Source organism: Coregonus lavaretus (assembly GCF_964263955.1).
Source record: "Coregonus lavaretus genome assembly, chromosome: 10".
Taxonomy (NCBI): domain Eukaryota; kingdom Metazoa; phylum Chordata; class Actinopteri; order Salmoniformes; family Salmonidae; genus Coregonus; species Coregonus lavaretus.
This window is the reverse complement of record NC_139997.1, coordinates 17,273,232-17,297,097: the sequence shown is the minus strand read 5'-3', so window position 1 is coordinate 17,297,097 and position 23,866 is coordinate 17,273,232. Positions and strand designations below refer to the sequence as shown.

Below are 23,866 nucleotides of genomic sequence, written 5' to 3'. Positions count from 1 at the left end.
CTTTTCAGCACGGTTTTCAACATTTTTCAATCTGTAATTTTAGCGGAGCATAATTTTACATTTCAAACATATTGATGTCTTTTCATTTTCTGATGTAGGTAGGCTGTACCAAATTTGATAGACAGAAGACAAAGCATCGTTCTCTGTAGCGGTGGTACAGTACTCGAAGAGTTAATCAGTCTTCGCTCCTTTAATGCCGTGACGTCAGATACGGGAATCACATGTCCACACACTTCCGAATATCTGTTTTGGTGCGGCGGGTGGGTTTGGAAAAGATTAGGGAATGGCTACCCTTGAACTATTATGGACAGAATCCGTAAACATGTGGACTAACGTGCATGTGACACGGTAGAGAAGTGCATAGAGTATTTATAGGAACCGGCTTTTATAACGCTATCAGCGGGCTCAAGCGTGCATGGAAATCTATGGGAATTCATTGTTTGCGGAGATTCACCCATCAACAGGAAGTAGGAATAGCCTAGCGACTGAAGCTGTTTTGATCAGTGCGCTGATTTTATTATTTATATTTTAAATGAATACACTTTAAACCAAAAAAAGAAAGAAACCAGTGTTAATAATCAAAGTGGGAAAAATATCGATGGAATATTGTAACTAAAAATGAAAAGTCATAGGAGCTCGAACCTGTGTGAGAAGCTGTTTTAAAGTCCCATGTATCGATTTTCAGTTTGTTTTCTTGCTGGTTTTAGATATGTTTGTAGTACTATTTTTTTAACAGACAATATATCAATTGGATGTATAGAAGGCGAACGAACTATAACTTTTGATGCCATGTCTGAGAGAGAATTGTAAGCAGTTTTAACAAGTTTTACGAAGGTAGAAGACCTCCACCAAATATGAGGTCTTCTTTGGCTCCTGGCATCCGACTGATCACGTCCTTCTCAAGAGACAGCGGGTAAGTTTCTACTATCTTTGAATTCTGTTGTGTGTGTGACACCCTTTATGCAAACAAAACTATTGCATTGTACAGTATGTAGGTTGATGATGGGGGAGGGGAACAGCTGTTTTGTCGCCAATCAGCTAGAAGTCAATGATTGGCTAGACATGAGGCTGCAACCTGGTCTCAGAGCATTTCGTATTATTCTGTATGTACTTTCGAGAATCCCATTTAGTATGATATGTTTCGTATGATATGTATTAATTTGTGGATATCATCAACCATTTCGTACATGTTACGAATTTGCACAATGTACAATATGTTACGAATTTGCAAAACATATAATATGTGACGAATTTGCGAAATGTATGAAATGTTACAGATTCTAATTTGTTGTGGTTAATGTTAGCTAGGTGGCTAACGTTAGCTAGGTTAGGGGTTAAGTTTAGGGTTCAGGAGCATCATGGCAAAAACTGGAGGACTGGCCAAGTGCTATTACCCCAGACCATCAGGCTGCTGAATAGCCACAACTAGTCAGCTACTTGCTCCCCAACCCAGGCTGGAGGCATTGATTTGGGGACATTCTATGCACTACTGACATTCTAAGATGGGTAGAATGTTAGGAATTAAAGGTTTGTCAACCGTCTAGATTTCCATTGTGTTTCATTAACATTGGCGACTCGTCATTTTGAACTCACCTGTTTAGCTAAAAAATATATATGTCACAAATTGTGTGTGCCTGTTTTTCATGTTATTTTGCTATTGAAAGAAAATGATCATTGAGTTAATAAAGCCGTATACAAACATGGTCTCTTTTTTGCTTTCTTGAGTAAGGCAGCTCCAAAATACAGGTGTTTCAGCCTAGCTCAGTGCTTTCTGTGGTGGTGGGGCAGCCAGTGGAAAATAGTGTAGGGGTTGGTAATGTTACCTAGACAGTGTTCTGTCACTCATGGGACACTACGTCACCGCAAAATCTACGGGGAGAGCTCGAAAATTCAAGCCCCTTGGGTGCTGCCATAGAGTTACGTTAGAAGTGCCCATCCAAGAAGGCTCAAGGTCATCGGCCACAGATAAAATGACGTCAAATCACGTTATATCTACCGTAGCTTTGATTGGACTGATCATGTCAACATCATACTTTCAAAATCTTAGCTAGCAACCTAGCAGTCGTCATCATCATGAATCAAGATGACAATCTACTGGCAAATCCTTTTCAATCCTTGTTATATGAAGATAAATTATAGATGAAACGTATCGGTGCTCATCGGCCATTGGACATAAACATTACACAACAAGTTGGAAATCGCAAATTCAACAATGAGTGGTTTGGAAGGAATCAGTGGCAAACTGCAAGCGTTGCAAAGCCATCACTAGCCTGCTATTCAGTGCAGTGGGTGTGTGGTCCAAGTCTGGTTTTAAGGGTATCTTTTCCAAGCTTAAAAGGATAAACATTCAACATTGGCCATGCTGTCAATCCAGCATGACTTCTGCCGCGTTCAAAACAACTGGAAACTCAGAACTGGGAAATCTCAGATTTCAGTGAGTTCAAGACAACTGGGAACTCGGTTAAAAACAAGTTCCGACTGGGAAAATACGCTTTGAACGGTCATCTAACATGGAATTCCAAGTGGGAACTCGGGCCTCTTTCTAGAGCTCCGACCTGAAGATCACTGACGTCATGATTTTACCTTGTTTTTTTCCGAGTTCCCAGTTGTCTTGAAAGCACCATAAATCCAGAGAATGCCAGACTTTTACAAAATTTGCCCACGAAGGACCGCCACGTCACCTTCCTGTTCAAGTGAGCACACAGCACAACAAGGTGAGCAAAAATATATAAGTTATGCTGCTGCATAAATTATGTAATATGCCAGGGAGATGTGTGTATACTGTAGCTAAGAAAGTAATACTAAGTGTATGTTGTGTAGTAAGCTGTTAGTAGCCCATGTGCCTCACCCTTTTCCCCTCATGACTTAGCCTACTGTTCTGACTTGGTGGTGCACATGTAGCCTATAGCCTGTTTTAGAGAAATGTCGTCATCGAATATTGTAAGAGCTTTTTATTTATCCTGTGGTTCTGACTTGGTGTACAGGGAGAATAATGTAAAAACGGCCCATGTTCTGAATTCTGTCGCTGTACATTTCAAAAGTGCTGAACAAATAGTTATATTGACTTTGTCCGTCCTAGCTCGCTCATTAAAGTCTTAATTGAAATGATGGATTGCCTCTTATCCGCTCGTCGTCCCCTTATGCCATAGTTAGTACATCTCAATTGTCATTAGAAACCACATTTGTTTAAGCAAGTCAGCTATTTCAGCTATGTTTTTTTTTAAAGGCAGTAAATGAGGCTGAATGAACTGTTTCCCTGCCAGACAAGGCTCAGCTGATAGCCAGGTGTAGCAGTGGTAAGGTGTTGGGACAGCTTTATGTAGGCTCTAACAGTTTGTGGGCCTACATAAAATCGCCACTGTTCATTAGGTATAGTTATAACCAATGATATATATATAAACCCTGGACTGCTGATGCTATGTATTGGCCAATGAGAGGCTTTGAAGTCACCGGTCGGCCATATTGGCACTCCCCAGAAGAAGCAGTCCTCCATAGTCCATAGAAATGAATGGTATTCTACAGTATTTAAATTAAATGTTTCAAGGTCAAAATTATGTGTATTTAAAGGTGCAATATGTAGAAAGCGCACCGCCATTTCCTGGTTGCTACAATTCTAATAGTTTGCTTGTTTTGTCACAAACTGAAATTAGCCAATGTATAGTGTAGTGAATCATTGTACCATTTAAACCGCTATTAAATGTATTTTCCATAACCAAAAATGTGTTTTTAGCTGTTTGAAGCTGGTGTACACAACCGAAAGTAAAAGATGCAAAAACAAAACGTAAGAACGGGAAGCATAGAAATAGCGCACATAGAACGGATGTACCACTTCTTAGACGTGCTTTCAATGAGTGATATATCTATAACTCACATTTCTATGTGCATTTGGTTGGGTCGCCCCAAAACGTTACATATTGCAGCTTTAAGTATTGTGTTGTTGTAGTGGGGACATAAACCTTACAACTTTTTAAAAAAGTATACTTTAAAGCTGCAATATGTGAGAAATGTGAGTTATAGGTCTGTTTTTTGAAGACATCCTAGGCGAAGGCCATCTACACTGTTGGATTTCTACAACATTTCGTCAATCCACAAAACTTTCTGGATTATTGTTGTCACTGATCCAGTATGTTCCATAAACCTGACAAAATAGTCACACTTTGTCCTAGATTTTGTCAGTCAAACTGTAAAGGTCACAGCAGGTTTGGTCTTGCGCACAACACTTCCTCCCGAATGTCTGTGTCCGAAATGGCATCCCATTCCCTATGTAGTGACTACTTTTGACCAAGGCCCTAGTGTACTACTTTTGACCAAGGCCCATAGCGCTCTGGTCAAAAGTATTGCACTAATAGGGTGTCGTTTTGGACGTATCTTATGTGTTGTGTGCAATTAGCCTGAGGATGAGGAGGTTACACCAGGTTCTGAGTGAGGTGTTAACTGTTACTAAAATATAACTTGGTGGTAAAACCTTCCTTTCCACTCCATGAAATGTAAACAGGTCAATACAGAGTGTGCACTGTGTGTGTGGTGTAGCTAGCTGCCTTCCTGTGCATCTCGTGTCAGCGAAGTCCCTGTACTGCTCCCTGCAGTGAATAACTCTTCTGAAATATCCTGTTTGTTTCCCACTAAAAAACAAGCCTATGTGTACTGTCTACTGTACAGACAAGACCATGTGAACAATTGTTTTCTCTTCTCCTCTCCCTACCCGGTCCTATGAGACTAATATCCCATAATACGTAGGCCCTGTAGACCTCTAGTCTAATCTAGATAATGTATAAGAGACTGTCCATAAAATGGGTGTGCTTTGACTTACAAAGATGAGGTTGTTAATGGCATGGTATTTGCTTTGGACAACATTAGAATGATCTCTTTTTCTAATCTCTGTGCAGGTACAGGGGTTTCACCCTCTTCCTCACTTTTCTCTTCTATACCAGCTACCATCTCTCCCGGAAACCCATCAGCATCGTCAAGGTGATACACTGACTTCACAAACCTGTATGAAACGTTATCTTAATGTAAGGCCACACTGTTCAGCTCTATATTGTAAGATCTCTATGTGTTCTAGGCCACAAAAGCCCTAGAACACTCAAGTTACACTACAATAGTTAACATAGTCATTTTTGAGAAAGTTATATGATAGTGGCTGTCTTTGTTTCGAGACGTTTAAGCTGGTTGTGTCTTGAAGGCTGAGTGTTTTCTGTCCATGTGTGTAATCTCTGGTTATTGCTTCATGTATATACAGAGTGAGCTGCACAAAAATTGTTCCACCCTCATTCGGCCACCAAACCTCAACGGAACTGACAATGAAACCTGGTGTGACTGGGCGCCATTTGGTGAGTCCTCTGCTTGACTCGACTTCTTCGTTCATTTTAAGAAGGAATAGGCTTCCAAAACATTTCCAAAGTGTTTCTGAGTGCTTCCAAAACGAATATATAGAAAGCACACTATGTCAGTAGAATTAATCAGTTGTCATGTCGCTGGTTAAGCATTGGGACAGCAGATTTCATTCAGACATTTTCTATGCCATCTTGTTTTGTCCAGACCAGGACAACTACCAGACGCTGTTTGGAGCCGTGGACAACTCTTTCCTGGTTGCTTATGCCATTGGCATGTTTTTCAGGTAGGCAGAATTATGTAAATTATATGATTGTGTTGTTTTGTGGGTGTGCATGCTTGCGTGTGTATTAAACCTCACTACAAGGAGTTAACCAGATGATGTGTTGTGTGTTTTGACAGTGGGATATTTGGTGAGCGTGTGCCCTTGCGCTACTACCTGACCACTGGGATGCTTCTCAGTGGTCTCTTCACATGTCTGTTTGGCCTGGGCTTCTACTGGAACATCCACTCCATATGGTACTACGCCTTTGTCCAGGTAAGGGTTAAATCTCCAAAACCATTGTCACTCGCTCACACCCTGCAGCATAGTCACCTTTGAATTCAGGCCCGACCTGGGGCATGTTCATAAGAGTTTGCAACTGAAACATTTTGTAACGGGAAAACAAAAACATGGTGTCTTATTGCACAAGTCCAGGTAGACCCTCTCTGTTTGTCAGTTGTCTTGCGTTTCGTGCCTAATGAACACGGCCTGGTACTGAAAAACAACAGTTTGAAGTTCATTATGAAAAAAGTTATATTTGATCAAATCTTTGGCCACACTGTGTATACAGGGCCTTGTGTATGCATGCACATTTATGAGTTTTCCTATCTGAGCATATGCAGCAACAAAACAACATGGGTTGTAAAAGGAAAATCTGATAAAAGTTGGCATGGGGGCTTTAGGCACTATCACATGACAGGTCAGCAGTATCATATGATGCTGAGAGTGTGAGGGAGGCTGAGGGATTGTTTCCATGCCAGTGCTTTTGTCAAGGCTGTGTGTGAGAATATGATGGTGTGGGTAACCGGCCCACCCCCCTTTTTCTTTTTCCTGTGTCTTTGTTTGTATCTCGCTCTCTCATGGGGATACAAAACGTATCTCTCTCTCCGTCTCTTTTTCTCTCATCGGGTTGGGGTATAGGGGCATATTTAATGTTGAAATAAAAATCTAAATCTCCCTCTCTTACTTCCCTAGGCAATGAATGGACTGGTGCAGACAACTGGCTGGCCTGCAGTGGTGGCCTGCGTTGGGAACTGGTTCGGAAAGGGGAAGTGAGTGAGACATATCCTTACTCCAGACCGGTTCAGCAATGCTGACTACACAGTATCAGTACCCCATTTTCCATATAGTGTAGGGTATCTTTTTTTTAATCAAGGTCAGTCACATTATGTTAAATTAAAAACAGTACTCTCCGGTCAGGGCCTTTGTTGGAACAGGTTTGAGTGTAATGAGTGTTTGGAAATTCAAAATAGGAACAATTTACAGATGTCCAGTTTCCAATTGAGCATTTTACTGCCGAAAGCTGTCCTCAGTATTTAGTACCGGTATGTTGAATGAATTGAATGTTTTAAGTATATATCGAATTCACTCCAATATATTCTGTATGTCCAAGAAGTGTCCCTATAAGTTAAAGTAAGCAGGCTCACTGTCTCACTGTTCACTGTCAAGATATACAATGTTTCTAAACCCACCTCTTTCATGTCCATCCCATCTGTGTGTGTCTGTCCCTCGCCCTCCAGACGAGGGTTCATCATGGGCGTGTGGAACTCCCACACCTCGGTAGGCAACATCCTGGGCTCGCTTATCGCCGGCATATTTGTGTCCTCGGCCTGGGGCATGTCCTTCATCGTGCCCGGCATCATTATCGCCTCTACGGGCGTGCTCTGCTTCTTCTTCCTGGTAGAGAGTGAGTGTGACCTTTGACCTCTAGGTCTGTATTCTAGTCTCATTAGTAGGAGTGCTGATCTAGGATTAGATTTGCCTTTTAGTTTATAATGAATGGACAGATGGGACCTGATCCTAGATCTTACTTTGAGATGTTTTATGAATACGGTCCCAGATCTTGTTCAAAACATGTCAACATGCCCATATTGCTGACTGCATAAACCACTACGACCTATTGAAGCTTGATACTGTAGATCAGAGTGAAAATGAAATGGTATATAATGTTCATTGCTATTATAAAGTTATTATGGAGGATACGGTTTTATTAACCTAGTTTGAAAATGGATCATCTTGCGTTCTCAGACAGCATTTCAGAGTTTCTACTCTGCAGGCATTTCATCTTAAACATAGACTGTTCTCATGTAGACATATAAAATAAGAATAGGCTTGTCCCAAGACTGTATTTTGACATGAAAATGGATTTGTGAGCACAACCTTTTTTCTGTCACAGAACCAGAAGATGTCGGCTGCAGCCCTCCGCAGCACCATGTAAGTATAACCAAAGAACATATGAAGTAATGGGTGCCCTTAGTAGTATAGAGAAGGGCTGCCTTGCTCAAGGGCAGTAGGTGTAGGTGGCACCTGAGATGTGATACCTGCCCTGCTTCTCTAACCTCTAGGCTACCAGCTACCCCCAGATTATGATCTGATTTTGTTTTGACCAACGTTTTGTCATGATATTATTTCCCTTTCTTTCGAAAGACTTTATATTATAGAGTACTAGAAGACATGTTAGACAGACTATACATAAAACATACACTACCGTTCAAAAGTTTGGGGTCACTTTGAAATGTCCTAGTTTTCGAAAGAAAAGCAATTTTTTTTGTCCATTAAAATGACATCAAATTGATCAGAAATGCAGTGTAGACATTGTTAATGTTGTAAATGGCTATTGTAGCTGGAAACAGCTGATTTTTTAATGGAATATCTACATAGGCGTACAGAGGCCCATTATCAGCAACCATCAGTCCTGTGTTCCAATGGCACGTTGTGTTTGCTACTCCAAGTTGATCATTTTAAAAGGCTAATTGATCACTAGAAAACCCTTTTGCAATTATGTTAGCACAGCTGAAAACTGTTGTGCTTACAGTGGGGGAAAAATGTATTTAGTCAGCCACCAATTGTGCAAGTTCTCCCACTTAAAAAGATGAGAGAGGCCTGTAATTTTAATCATAGGTACACGTCAACTATGACAGACAAATTGAGAGAAAAAAATCCAGAAAATCACATTGTAGGATTTTGAATGAATGTATTTCCAAATTATGGTGGAAAATAAGTATTTGGTCACCTACAAACAAGCAAGATTTCTGGCTCTCACAGACCTGTAACTTCTTCTTTAAGAGGCTCCTCTGTCCTCCACTCGTTACCTGTATTAATGGCACCTGTTTGAACTTGTTATCAGTATAAAAGACACCTGTCCACAACCTCAAACAGTCACACTCCAAACTCCACTATGGCCAAGACCAAAGAGCTGTCAAAGGACACCAGAAACAAAATTGTAGACCTGCACCAGGCTGGGAAGACTGAATCTGCAATAGGTAAGCAGCTTGGTTTGAAGAAATCAACTGTGGGAGCAATTATTAGGAAATGGAAGACATACAAGACCACTGATAATCTCCCTCGATCTGGGGCTCCACGCAAGATCTCACCCCGTGGGGTCAAAATGATCACAAGAACGGTGAGCAAAAATCCCAGAACCACACAGGGGGACCTAGTGAATGACCTGCAGAGAGCTGGGACCGAAGTAACAAAGCCTACCATCAGTAACACACTACGCCGCCAGGGACTCAAATCCTGCAGTGCCAGACGTGTCCCACTGCTTAAGCCAGTACATTTCCAGGCCCGTCTGAAGTTTGCTAGAGTGCATTTGGATGATCCAGAAGAGGATTGGGAGAATGTCATATGGTCAGATGAAACCAAAATAGAACTTTTTGGTAAAAACTCAACTCGTCGTGTTTGGAGGACAAAGAATGCTGAGTTACATCCAAAGAACACCATACCTACTGTGAAGCATGGGGGTGGAAACATCATGCTTTGGGGCTGTTTTTCTGCAAAGGGACCAGGACGACTGATCCGTGTAAAGGAAAGAATGAATGGGGCCATGTATCGTGAGATTTTGACTGAAAACCTCCTTCCATCAGCAAGGGCATTGAAGATGAAACGTGGCTGGGTCTTTCAACATGACAATGATCCCAAACACACCGCCCAGGCAACGAAGGAGTGTCTTTGTAAGAAGCGTTTCAAGGTCCTGGAGTGGCCTAGCCAGTCTCCAGATCTCAACCCCATAGAAAATCTTTGGAGGGAGTTGAAAGTCCGTGTTGCCCAGCGACAGCCCCAAAACATCACTGCTCTAGAGGAGATCTGCATGGAGGAATGGGCCAAAATACAAGCAACAGTGTGTGAAAACCTTGTGAAGACTTACAGAAAACGTTTGACCTGTGTCATTGCCAACAAAGGGTATATAACAAAGTATTGAGAAACTTTTGTTATTGACCAAATACTTATTTTCCACCATAATTTGCAAATATATTCATAAAAAATCCTACAATGTGATTTTCTGGAGAGAAAAAATCTCATTTTGTCTGTCATAGTTGACGTGTACCTATGATGAAAATTACAGGCCTCTCTCATCTTTTTAAGTGGGAGAACTTGCACAATTGGTGGCTGACTAAATACTTTTTTCCCCCACTGTATTAAAGAAGCAATAAAACTGGCCTTCTTGAGACTAGTTGAGTATCTGGAGCATCAGCAATTGTGGGTTAGGTTACAGGCTCAAAATGGCCAGAAACAAATAACTTTCTTCTGAAACTCGTCAGTCTATTCTTGTTCTGAGAAATTAAGGCTATTCCATGCGAGAAATTGCCAAGAAACTGAAGATCTCGTACAACGCTGTGTACTACTCCCTTCACAGAACAGCGCAAACTGGCTCTAACCAGAATAGAAAGAGGAGTGGGAGGCCCCGGTGCACAACTGAGCAAGAGGACAAATACATTAGTGTCTAGTTTGAGAAACAGATGCCACACAGGTCCTCAACTGGCAGCTTCATTAAATAGATCCCGCAAAACACCAGTCTCAACGTCAACAGTGATCAGGCGACTCCGGGGTGCTGACCTTCTAGGCAGAGTTGCAAAGAAAAAGCCTCTCAGACTGGCCAATAAAAATAAAAGATTAAAGATGGGCAAATGAACACAGACACTGGACTTTTTCTTTGAAACTCTGCCTAGGTTTTTTCTCAACACTTTTTTGTTTTATTTTACTTTTTTATTTAAAAATAAATGCAATGTTGGTTAAGGGCTGTAAGTAAGCATTTCACAGTAATGTCTACACCTGTTGTATTCGGCACATGTGGCAAATAAAATTTTATTTGATGCTCCAGATACTCAACTAGTCTCAAGAAGGCCCGTTTTATTGCTTCTTTAATCAGCACAACTGTTTTCAGCTGTGCTAACATAATTGCAAAAGGGTTTTCTAATGATCAATTAGCCTTTTAAAATGATAAACTTGGATTAGCAAACACAACGTGCCATTGGAACACAGGACTGATGGTTGCTGATAATATGGGCCTATGTAGATATTCCATTAAAAATCAGCTGTTTCCAGCTACAATAACCATTTACAACATTAACAATGTCAACACTGTATTTCTGATCAATTTGATGTTATTTTAATGGACAAAAAAATTGCTTTTCTTTCAAAAACAAGGAAAGTGACCCCAAACTTCTGAACGGTAGTGTAGTTGTAGCCATGGTTAGAACAATGCTAATTGCTGTGTATGAGCAGGAGGACAACGAGAAGGAGCCTCTCTTACAAAACTCATCTAGTAACGAGGAGATCTTCAGCAGTCCTGGTCTGTCCAACTCTATCTCTTCCGAGGCGACAGAGGAGCACACCGAGGCCATCAGCTTCTGTGGGGCCCTCAGGATACCTGTGAGTGGTGATCACTATGTTACTTTAATTTCAATTATTTTCAATTTCAAGCTGTTTCATTTGCTTTCTGTTGTGACTCATGGTTAATAATTGCTCTCCAGACTCACGTGAATGCAGTAGGCTGTTTTAATGAGTTTATAAAAAAATAAAAAAAACATCTAATGGGGTAGAGCAGCTTTTTAAAATTGCAGATAGATTGTGGCATCAATCAATGTAATTGTCTGCATAATTTCCAATCCCCCATATATATATTATTTTAAATATATTTTCCTTCTTTATTATTTTCCCCTAACCCTTCCATCCCTCCCCTAATTGGAGTAAACTACACTGAACAAAACATAAACGCAACATGTAAAGTGTTGGTCCCATGTTTCATGAGCTGAAATAAATAAACAAATGCACAAAAAGTGTAATTCTCTTAAATGTTGTGCACACATTTGTTTACATCCCTGTTAGTGAGCATTTCTTCTTTGCCAAGATAATCCATCCACCAGACAGGTGTGGCATATCAAGAAGCTGATTAAACAGCATGATCATTACACAGGAGTACCTTGTGCTGGGGACAATAAAAGGCCACTCTAAAATGTGCAGTTTTGTCACACAACACAATGCCACAGATGTCTCAAGTTTTGAGGGAGCTTGCAATTGGCATGCTGACTGTAGGAATATCCACCAGAGCTGATGACAGATAATTGAATGTTCATTTCTCTACCATAAGCCGCCACCAACGTCAATTTACAGAATTTGGCAGTACGTCCGACCTGCCTTACAACCGCAGACCACGTGTATGGCATTGTGTCGGCGAGCAGTTTGCTGATGTCAACGTTGTGAACAGAGTGCCCCATGGTGGCAGTGGGGTTTGGTATGCGCAGGCATAAGCTACGGACAACGAACACAATTGCATTTTATCGATGGCAATTTAATTGCACAGAGATACTGTGACGAGATCCTGAGGCCCACTGTCATGCCATTCATCCGCCGCCAGCACCTCATGTTTCAGCATGATAATGCACGGCCACATGTCTCAAGGATCTGTACACAATTCCTGGAAGCTGGAAATGTCCCAGTTCTTCCATGGGCTGCATATTCACCAGGCATGTCACCCATTGAGCATGTTTGGGATGCTCTGGATCGACGTGTACGACAGCGTGTTCCAGTTCCCGCCAATATCCAGTAACTTCGCACAGCCATTGAAGAGGAGTGGGACAACATTCCACAGGCCACAATCAACAGCTTGATCAACTCTATGTGAAGGAGATGTGTCGCGCTCATAGTAAAATTAAGAATTAAAAAATTTGGCAAATGGTGACAGATTCTGACTGGTTTTCTGATCCACCCCATACCTTTTTTTTTTTTTAAAGGTATCTGTGACCAACAGATGCATATCTGTATTCCCAGTCATGTGAAATCCATAGATTAGGTCCTAATGATTTTTAAGTTGACTGAGTTCCATATATGAACTGTAACTCAGTAAAATCTTTGAAATTGTTGCATGTTGCATTTTATATTTTTGTTCAGTATAATTAAATATATTTTATTTATTATTTTCCCCTAACCTTACCACCCAATTGGAGTAAACTACAACAATACTTAGGCTTCCACTTCCAGTTTGTAAATATTACATACATTTCACGGACAGTATATTTTACATTAGTTATCTTTTGTTTGTTTTTAGTCCCAGCCTTCAGCTACCCTCAACCCCTCCCATGGATCTCTGAAGACCATCCAGTTTGGATTTATTGTTATGACAGTTGCTATGACTGCTCTGACCAGTGTGTAATATGTGTGTTATTATCTTACAGGGCGTAATGGAGTTCTCCCTCTGTCTGCTGTTCGCTAAGCTTGTTAGCTACACCTTTCTCTACTGGCTTCCTCTCTACATCTCTAACGTTGGTACGTACTCAGGTTAGCTCCTATTTGTTGACAGTTGTCATTTTCACCTGAGGGTTCAAATGCTAACAATGCTTATACGCTGATAATGATTTGCATTGCATTGTGAGATGGGCTGTTAGTTAATTTGGCATACTGTGTCGCTTAAAATTCCTAATGTTTATTTCCTCAGCCCATTTTGACCCCAAGGAAGCTGGGGACATGTCAACACTATTTGATGTAGGAGGAATTGTGGGTAAGCCTTAACAGTCGTGTGAATGACTTTATATGGAATTATGTAACCTTTATAGCCCAATAATCTGAGAGATCATATGAGGAACCAGGAAGCTCTTCTCTGATTGACCTGGATGTTTTGTCTACACTGTAGTCATAACAAGTGATAGACATAACGAGTGGTTTCTGCAGTCATCATAAAACAGAACATAGACATACAAAGTGATTTCTGCAGTCAGAAGAGTTCTCATTAGAATTGGTCAATGAATGGCTCCTACTGTATTGGTGTCTGAGCACTTACTATTGATCTTCAATGCAGCTCCTCAAAGGCTGAATATTTTCATATGATGTAGGACTGCTATCTTCCCCTACGTGTTAAGTCTGTGTTAAGCGTGTGTGTTGTGTGTCTGCAGGGGGCATCGTGGCTGGACTGGTGTCGGACCAAACTGGGGGCAGAGCCTCTACCTGCTGTGTCATGTTAATTGTGGCTGCTCCTATGGTGAGTGTTCATTCACACAAAAGACATCACTGGCTTTTACCATGTGTAACACCATGGACATTTCTAGTGTCTCTTTATTATAGTACATTTATGTCTCCTCTTTGAGTTGTAAATGTGGCATTCGAGAGTCATATCCACATCCCAAACTTTAGAAAACCAGTGCTGGGCTAAAATATACTGTAGATCAAGAAAGGAAAGGCCCGCACAAAGGCCTCAATTACAAATGTGGACTGGACACACTTTATATTCACTAATGAAAATAGGAAATTCTCTCTGTCAATGTTTTGATCACATAATCACATATATGTCATGTAAATATGACTGCATGATGGACTCTGAAAAAGGAATTTGGCTGCGCTTGTTGCTCTGGAATTGGCAGTGAACTTCACCTGCTGCCCAAGCCCGAGAAACATTTCATGATAGGTTGCGAGTTCCTTGACAGTATTGTGTCAATCTGTTTTTCAGCATAGCTCAATGTTTTCCTTTGGGTCTACATGTGGGTTATTAAATCATGAGCAAATCCTTCAAGAGTGCCACCTTTTACCCCAAATCCAGTCTAAATGTTTGTTTTGCTTTCCTAGCTGTTCCTGTACAACCACATTGGACAGCATAGCCTAGCAACCACAATCGGTAAGAGATACGTTTTTTTGTATGACATTTGACTTTAAAACCATAGAGCCATTTTAGTCTCAATCCCTCCTGCTGACGACTACATCAATGCTCCAATTTAACACATTGTACTAAACTGTGTGTCGGTCATGTGTTTGTAGCCTTTCACATTTAGCAGACGCACTTATCTAGGGCGAGTTACAATCAGTGCTTTCAACTAAAGTAGGCAATCAACATAACAACCACATATCACAATGAAAAGCTTCTTACAAAATAGCCTTGCTATCTGCTAGCTAGCGTACTGTACATGCCGGATTCTCTCACAGTGCTGTGTTGTTGTGTACCTCTGCCCTGTAGGGATGCTGTTGGTGTGTGGAGCCCTGGTGAACGGCCCCTACGCCCTCATCACCACCGCTGTGTCTGCTGACCTGGTAAGCATATCCATTCCAGACTGCACCACTTCATCCCTCTAACATGATGAGGTCCTCAGTTCTTCCAAAGTCACACAGAGGAGATAAGCTCCTCATTGCCCTAACTCCCCCACATCCCCTGTTAGTCCAAGGCTCTGTCTTAATGCGTATTTCCTCGATTCCTTGCATTCTGTCTCCCTTGCCTCTTTCTCAAACCGATTCAAGGTCCCTCCTGTCAGACCTTCACCTTCAATGCGTTTTGTGGTGAGGAGAGAGGACGCAAGGAATCGAGGAGACAAATTGGGAAAGAGGACTGAATGTTGGTTCATAATGATGTGTTTTCCTTTCATAGGGGACACATGAGAGCCTGAGGGGAAACTCTAGAGCATTGTCAACGGTCACAGCCATTATTGACGGCACAGGGTCGATAGGTATGTGGGGATTGGTACTAATCTTGATGTTTTAGTTTTGACGCTTGTAATGGTAACTAGTAATGGGTTAGCTGCGCTACGATGCATTTATGTGCGCCTGTGTCAATGCATGAAGGAATGTTTTTATTTAAGGTCACCTATGTTTTGAGATTCACTTCAATGCTCAGTTATTGCAGTGTTATGTGGCAATTTACAAATTGTTTTTATACAGTTTATGTACAAGGTCCATGGCTCATTGCCATACACAATTATTTTCCATTGTAAATTATGTAGTGTTCTAAAGGCAGACTTTTCATGATTGTTGTCCCAAATCAAATTATATACCCAGACCTGCGGCCTTCTTTATTAAAGCTGCGTGCGCACAAAAAATACTCTAAACCTTGCGTGCGGCAGTTTTCCCCAAAAGTTGGTATTTATACATTTTGAACTTGATGCGAAGGTGTGTGTATCTCCACGCAAATCTGACTTCTAGTGGTTGATCAATTGTATTGCAAGCAAATATTGTTATTTTGAGGGAAATGGGGGTGTTTGATACATGGGGATTTTAATAATGGTAGGCTAATAAAAACATAACATAGGCCTAATGATAAAATGGATGCATTTCCCGTCGGTAAGGAGATCGCATAGCAGCAGGTAGCCTAATGTGTTTCGTTTACTTTTATTACCGTAAACCTGAATTTAATAGCCTTGGCATTTATTTGCTTAAATCACTGAACACAACAGGCACTTATCAGAGACAGGTTTCTGTTAATGCACACAGCTTTTGCTCATTTGCATAGTTTTTTAATTCCAGCATTCACTTCCAGCATTTTAAGCAATTTCTTCATTTCATGCACTGTGTTATCATTTACACATTATGTCGCATTTCTTTTGTCTTAGTATGCCTCTATTTAGAAAGACAAAAAAAGTTCCTTGACAGAATAATTATTCTCCTCTGACTGCATTTTTGGCAGTTCTTACCTTTCGCCACTAAAGGGTGATCTGACGGTTTCTAGGGGTCTGTACCCCCAAAGTTGTTGACTGTTTTTGTGCTTGACAGTTAGCTAGCAGTTCTCAGCTGTTAGCAGCCAATGGCGTGCAGTTTCTTACTGGCGATAAAAACTGATGATTTTTTTCGAGTCATTACTGAATTATTTAATGTAACAAATCAAACATTAAACGTCGTAAAAAATGTATGGTAATCCATGGTAACCTCGTAAACAATTCATTTAGACCCAGCGTTTTTTGGAATCAGGCGTTTCTTTGCTGAAATGTGTGCCGTTGCCTGGCTATTAAAAGGGCGAGGTGGCTATTTGAGACTGGGCATTTAACTGAAGTTTTACGGTATATAGGCGGCATGCATTTCTTGTTTGAAAAAGTCACTGCAAAACCAAACATTCTGTGCACACCTCTACATAAATGTGATAAAATTTGCCATTGCGCTCTACTTTACAAACTGTCATGGCCCAGTTCCAACATCTCAAAATCATACAGCAAATGAGGGTGTTTTTGTTACCATAAAAGGTGAATGGAGGGCGTTTTCCAGGCGAGCACACAAATATAGTATGGCTCTGATTTATCAAAGAAGACATATATGTTGCGTGCGACAGTTTGATATATCCCAATAATTTGTTGTGCACGCAAATCCTAGAATCGCCAGAATTTAGTGAGACATTTATGCACGGTTGATAAATGTGGCCCCTTGTTTCAGGTGCTCAAGCGTTTGACTGTTATTCTGACTGTCCTGTAGGTGCTGCCCTAGGTCCTCTGTTAGCAGGACTGATTTCTCCGACGGGGTGGAACAATGTCTTCTTCATGCTGATCACTGCTGATATCCTCGCCTGTTTGGTTAGTTTTTATTCTTTATTATATTTATATTAACATGTTTTATAAATCACTGCAATATTTGAGCCACATGTACAAAGAAGGTGCTATACCTGTGGATTGTGTACAACAGCTGTCTCCAACCTTTTTCTACCATGAGAACTACTTTTTTAAATGAAACATGTCGCGAGCTACTCATTTTTTTCTAGCTTTCAAATTTACACAATAAATTACTGGGAGCTTGTACAGTGCATTTGGAAAGTATTCAGACCCCTTGACTTTTTACACATTTTGTTACGTTACAGCCTTATTCTAAAATCGATTAAATAGTTTTTTTCCCTTCATCAATCTACACGTAATACCCAATAATGACAAAGCAAAAACAGGTTTGTAGAAATTTGAGCACCTTTATTAAAAATAAACAGATACCTTATTTACGTAAGTATTCAGACCCTTTGCTATGAGACTCGAAATTGAGCTCAGGTGTATCCTGTTTCCATTGATCGTCCTTGATGTTTCTACAACTTGATTGGAGTCCACCTGTGGTAAATTCAGTTGATTGGACATGATTTGGAAAGGCACACACCTGTCTATATAAGGTCCTACAGTTGACAGTGCTTGTCAGAGTAAAAACCAAGCCATGGGGTCGAAGGAATTGTCCGTAGAGCTCCGAGACACAGATCTGGGGAAGGGTACCAAAACATTTCTGCAGCATTGAAGGTCTTAAATGGAAGAACTCCAATCAAGTTGTAAAAACATCTCAAGGATGATCAATGGAAACAGGATGCACACAAGCTCAATTTCGAGTCTCATAGCAAAGGGTCTGAATACCTATGTAAATAAGGTATTTCTGATTTTAATTTTTAATTATTTTAGCAAAAACTTATAAAAAGCTGTTTTTGCTTTGTCATTATGGGGTATTGTGTGTAGGTTGAGGCCATTAAAAAAAAAAATCCATTTTAGAATAAGACTGTAACGTAAAAAAAATTGGAGAAAGGGAAGGGGTCTGAATACTTTCAGAATGCACTGTATATTGTGTTATATGTGGAAAATGTTTTTGTTTTTTTATATATGTAAAAACGTATAGATATATTTTTGTAAGCTGTGTTGCGTGTGCTTTCTCCCTGTTTTCCAGCTGCTGTCCAGGCTGGTGTATAAGGAGGTAAGGGGCTGGTGTGGACACAGCCCCAGACAAAGAGGGTGAGCCACTCATGAATACACCACTGGGAATCAGATCACCTATCAGGAAGCCAAAAGCTGCTTTCCTTTTCTTAGGATGAAGAGGCTTCTAAGTGCAATAAATCATAAAATCATACCTTTTTTTTATCTGAGTGAACAAATACTGGCTACTTAAGGGTAAGAAAATGCAATTGAACTTGAGTGTGCACAAAAATGACTAACTTTGTATACAGGTCAAAGCCACAAAACTCAGTATTGCTTTTGTACATTAGCCTGTCCCTAGAGGTTAAGGGTGCTCATTATTCTACTCCAAAGGGGCCTCCAGGCTTCTTATTAATTGGCCATCTTTAAAGTAAATATCCAGTATTTCCAAATTTCTATGAAATATTACCTATAATTAATTACAATATCAGTTAAATAGTTTTCTTCCAAAACATGGTAATTAAGTATGTCAAAAAGCAGCTTTTCTGTTTTGGAATGGTGTGGGCCTACCCCAACAACAGAGTGGTTTGGGCGTATACCGACCATAAAAAATATTCATGCGAGTAGACCGCTGATTGGCCAGCTCATCCTCCTCAGGAGGATGACATCATCCTCAGGAGGATGACATCATCCTCAGGAGGATGACATCATCCTCAGGAGGATGACATCATCCTCAGGAGGATGACATCATCCTCTGAGGAAATAGCAAGCATTTTTTAAACGGTCTGTTTGGTACAAGTTTTAGGTGGGTTTTTTTAAGTTATTTTTTTTTCTTTTTCTCCAATTTATACTTTCACCACATACGAGTATAGGATGAATCAACAACAATATTTGGGTATGAGTTAACAGAATATTAACTTTTAAGAGATTTTCATTGGACAGTTACTTTAAGAGAAAAATTGCAGTTGCACCTCAGGCTATTTTTAGAGATCATAAGTAATCAATCACTATCAACCTGGGACAACCTGCGTCTTGAGAGTTCTATATTTCCACCAGGTTCCCATAGGATTTGAGACATGATTGTCTTTGAATGGATGACTTGAGTTGGTCTTAGACGCTCAATCAAATGTTGTGACACAGAATCGGCTCTGTTCACCGAGCACTCAGGCTTCTTTATTCTTGCATAACATCAAGTAACAGTTTCTTGATTAGAAGCACCTTTCCATGTTCTGCAAATCTATATACGCTGGGCAACTGCGATTAACCCTTTGCACTTGTGGGTAATTGGCCTATATGGATAGGGCTAAATTGAATTGTTTCTTACAGAATAAATATTAAAAGCGTATGCATAACCATGGTAGCAATGAAAGGGAACAATTTTGAGATTATGGGAAAATTCTTAGACCAAAGTTGTGAGGACACAACAGTTCATCTGACACAAGACTGAATCCAAACATAAACACTGTTGATTTTATGTGCATTTTACATTTACTGTACTTTTCGCTGCATTTGTTGATAACAAAATCAGAAAATACTCTGGATACATCCAGTCTTCAACTATAAGGGGCTTTTTTGTTCTCCTAGCAGTGCCGTTGAGGGACTAGAGCAACCACACTTGTAGTTGTTTTGTTTGGTACACAACCCTGCATCCCAGCCATAACACAATGACTGTTTACTCATACCAAAAACAGTCCATTATAAATCTCAATCTATGTCAGGTGGGCATAATTTGAAAGTCTGTTCTATTGCCAACATGGCTAGCTAAGTTATAAAATACGATCTTACAGTGTTAGGCTTTCACAATGCAATTCATGGAAACGGATCATAATTTTGGTGCGCATAGAAAGGAGGCATGAGTGCATTCGGGTGCATGTGCTGCGGCGAATCTTCTTCACAATAGACAAACGGGCTCATTTTTGTCAGAACAACCCAGTGTATGATGCAATGTCATCTAGTAACTGTACATCAAACATAGTGATCATAAACGTTGAAACTGTATATGACTGAGTTTTATGATATGGAAATATGAAGTGCACCTTTGGACTCACAGGTGTTGGGCTTGCTTGTATGACATCAGTGGTATTTATTATAATCATCAATGTCTCATTTTTAAAAATACATAGTCCTCTTAATTTACAGCATTTTACAGACAACAAGAAATGTGTGCACTCCTGAGTGGCGCAGTGGTCTAAGGCACTGCATCGCAGTGCTAACTGTGCCACTAGAGATCCTGGTTCGAATCCAGGCTCTGTCGCAGCCGGCCGCGACCGGGAGACTCATGGGCGGCGCACAATTGGCCCAGCGTCGTCCAGGGTAGGGGAGGGAATGGCCGGCAGGGATGTAGCTCAGTTGATAGAGCATGGCGTTTGCAACGCCAGGGTTGTGGGTTCAATTCCCACGGGGGGCCAGTATAAAAAAAAAATATATATGTATTCACTAACTGTAAGTCGCTCTGGATAAGAGCGTCTGCTAAATGACTAAAAATGTAAAATGTAAATGTGCAAAAGTTGGCCAATTAGAAGCAGGGATGTGGGCAATGTCTTGTCGCGCGAGGTGCTCAAGTTCAGAACGGCGGTTAGTCAAAACCCATACAGCACTGTGAAGCGCAGAGACAGAGCTCGGATGTTATGTATAGTGTGATACTGTACAGCCACTTCGTTCCAATTTAGGCGTTTATCAGCGCCCAAATCTGCCATTTTTAACCCTTATACAGGTACGAGTGTAAAGGGTTAAGAGCCATTATGACATCATGTTTAACATGTCATTGTAGGTGGTTTTGGAAACTATAACAGTACTACATTACCCATAATGCACTGTGTAACATGTCCGGTTTTATCATAATGCAGTTACACTGCAGTACAAGGTGTCTCTCTGAGCTACATAACAGTGTCGAAGGTAAAAGAAAGCTGTATCCACCCCCAATATCCGCCGACCACTCTCATGCTGTCCCGTTTATCCCAAGTCCCAAACTAACCCTCACATCCTGTCATATAATGCTGCCTTCAAATAATGCTGTCAAATAAAGCAATGCTCCATCCCCAACAACAATTATGCACCTCGTGGCTCTATGCTGCCCCCCATTTATTCCACTTCCCAAACTAACTCCATAGCATTAGCCTCTCCCAGCGAAGTTGAGAACGGGCTAGGGACAGTGTTTATTGCAAACTTTTCCAGAGAGGATACTCAGTTGAATATTCTGTGGTGGTTGCTTCTCCTCCAGTCCTCAAATATGAAATTACATTGAATTTATCAGATCCAATGATCTGGTGCTTATGTTAATGACCGGAATAGGTTTGCATTTGGTCCATTCTGAAACGGGCTAATCTCGCCTTGTGTTGTCAGGTTTAAAGAAATCTGAGTGGCTGCCTGGGACAAGAGACCGTATCACACCTGCAAGGAAGGACGCAGGAAAAAGAACCAAGGACTAATCCCTGAGGCGCACCGCAATTCATACGGTGCCGGTCCTTTCATCCTTCAGGCTTAATGGACTCAGACCCCATCACCAGCGGGTGAAATTAGCTGAAAAAGGAGGAAGGGGACATTTTATATTTTGGGACCATCTGACGGAGAGAGAACATGTCCCTGCTTCAAATGGTCGCAAAGCTCTTTCTCTCTTATACCTTTTTATTATTATTTTGTATGTTTATTTTTTTTCTTCACTCTTATAGCCCCTCTCGGTGCTGTGTGCATCTTTCATCTTAGTATTAAAATGATGTGCATTTCCCCAATCTCGCCTCCATGGTTACTAACAGTTAAAATCACGTGCCAGTATTGGGCAAGCTAAATTGGGCACGCTTGTTTTGCATAGCTGGAGAACGCCGAACTACATAAGCAGCGAAGGAGGAGTTTGCAGTTGTAGTCAATTGCTGTGGCGGCAAATGTCGTCACTAACTAAACCAGTACAGATAAGGAAAAATTGTCTGACAGATCAAAAAAGAAAGAATCATTTCTCAGACAGCACCATCACATCCTTCTATTTGTCTCTGATGCAAATGGTTGTTGAAATGTTTGTTGATCAATGATTAGAAATTAGTTTGTATCAACCACATGCGTTTCATTGTTGTTTTGTTTTTGACTCCACCCCTCATAGCGGGCCTCGCAAATTTTGATCGGGGTGTGGTGATACTGATGGTTTGTCGGGACTGATGGTTTCTACGGTTGTGGCCAGCTACGGACAGAAGTGACTTTACGCAGCAGGTTAGGAGAACTTACGCAGCAGGTTAGGAGAACTTACGCAGCAGGTTAGGAGAACTAACGCAGCAGGTTAGGAGTATTAACATAGCAGGTTAGGAGAATGAGGTTAAGGTTAGGAAAAGGGTTAGGGTTAGGCTCAGCTAAAATGCTAGAGTTGTCAAGACCTCTTTTCCCAGACGCAACAACCACAACCGTAGAAACCATCAGTCCCAACAAACCATCATTATCATAACTGGAGCGTTTGACTTTTGTCCCCGGGCTCCTAAATTGCAAGTTGAGTGCTACAGATGTAAGCTCTTAATCTGATCACCCTGTTGTAGGAGAACTTTTTACTGGGCCATGCAAAACATGCTCACTCAATGTTTTCACGTGACTGATTTGTAAACGCATCCGTTTCAATGGCACATGACAACTATTCCCTCTGACCAACAACAGGCAGGTGACCAGTGTCCACTTGAGACAGTTGTTTTCTTTTCTTCAATGAATTGGACTTCCATTCCTTTTGATCTACATTTCACGTGTCCCATGTTATTAAGGTGATGATTTTACTTCAGGGACCTTCTGCTTTGTTGTAGGGAGAGGCGTTGCTATAGGTGGTGGAAAATACATTTTGAATTGAGGGGAAGGGATGCAGTTACCGGTAGTTGTAATGCCCCAGAAGATGTCATGACATGCATAAGTTTATGCAGAGGGCAGGCTGTATTATGTTGTTGAGGGATTCTTGAAAGTCGGGACAATCCTTGTCCGGCAGGCAAACTGAAAATGTTTTGATTTTGTTGCATTATTTGAGCATAAAAATTAAATTTAGGGGAATTTTATAAGGGAAAAAATACTTTAAATATTGTTAATTTCCATGTCGGCTCTATGCCTGAAAATGCCCTTGTCCGGGGCAAAGGATCCCAATTTCAAGCGCTCCAAAAAGTGTAGCAATAATGGATATTAACTGAAATGATCTTATATAGTTTCTGGCTATAGCCCTCTGTGACTTTAAAGAATACTTCTCTCAAAACCGTGATTCCTAAAAGATCCAGAGATTTGGTCAACTCTGTCAGATTTGTCTAAAATGAATCAGGAATGTGCAGGGTCAGCTATACCATAAGGAACCCTCATTGTGTCCTCATTACACGCACATGTAGTGCAATAAGACCACTCATGGTCTGTAAAGTTCTCCACTTTTTGATAGATTTAAACAAACAATATTTGAATCACCATGGTCACAACTGTCAACTCCATCTGCCTGATAGAATATACATTTTGGTTCAAATATGTTCCATTTAATACGGTTCAGAGTCAAAGCAACTGGGGAAAAACAGAATTGGTACTGTGTATACCACTCGAATGAAGAAAAATGCTAGTTTTGTCACCTCCATAAAGCATCAACTCTGTCAGAGTGCTGAAACATCTGATAGAATGGCTGTTTTTATTCGGGATTTTCAAATGAATATTTTTCCATTATTTACAAATGTTTGAT

The 23,866-nt window shown here is 40.8% G+C and overlaps 1 protein-coding gene across 2 annotated transcripts; it reads left to right on the top strand.

Annotated features, from left to right (window-relative positions):
* Window positions 1–227: 227 nt before the first annotated feature.
* Window positions 228–21,929, top strand: LOC311136074 (glucose-6-phosphate exchanger SLC37A2-like; the record flags this gene model as incomplete). 2 transcript variants are annotated; one of them, XM_084170144.1, is made up of 18 exons in its annotated part: window positions 228–913; window positions 4,887–4,968; window positions 5,240–5,330; window positions 5,539–5,617; window positions 5,734–5,869; window positions 6,569–6,645; window positions 7,114–7,280; window positions 7,770–7,807; window positions 11,099–11,245; window positions 13,048–13,138; window positions 13,308–13,370; window positions 13,762–13,847; window positions 14,429–14,477; window positions 14,814–14,887; window positions 15,219–15,297; window positions 17,027–17,124; window positions 18,236–18,300; window positions 21,544–21,929. In XM_084170144.1, exons 1-18 carry the CDS (start codon window positions 855–857, stop codon window positions 21,557–21,559), a joined length of 1,497 nt encoding a protein of 498 aa, XP_084026270.1. In that variant the 5' UTR covers window positions 228–854. The 2 variants fall into 2 exon arrangements, with proteins under 2 accessions (XP_084026270.1, XP_084026271.1); XM_084170145.1 differs by lacking the exon at window positions 21,544–21,929 and having other exon boundaries at window positions 765–913; window positions 18,236–18,304.
* Window positions 21,930–23,866: the final 1,937 nt, after the last annotated feature.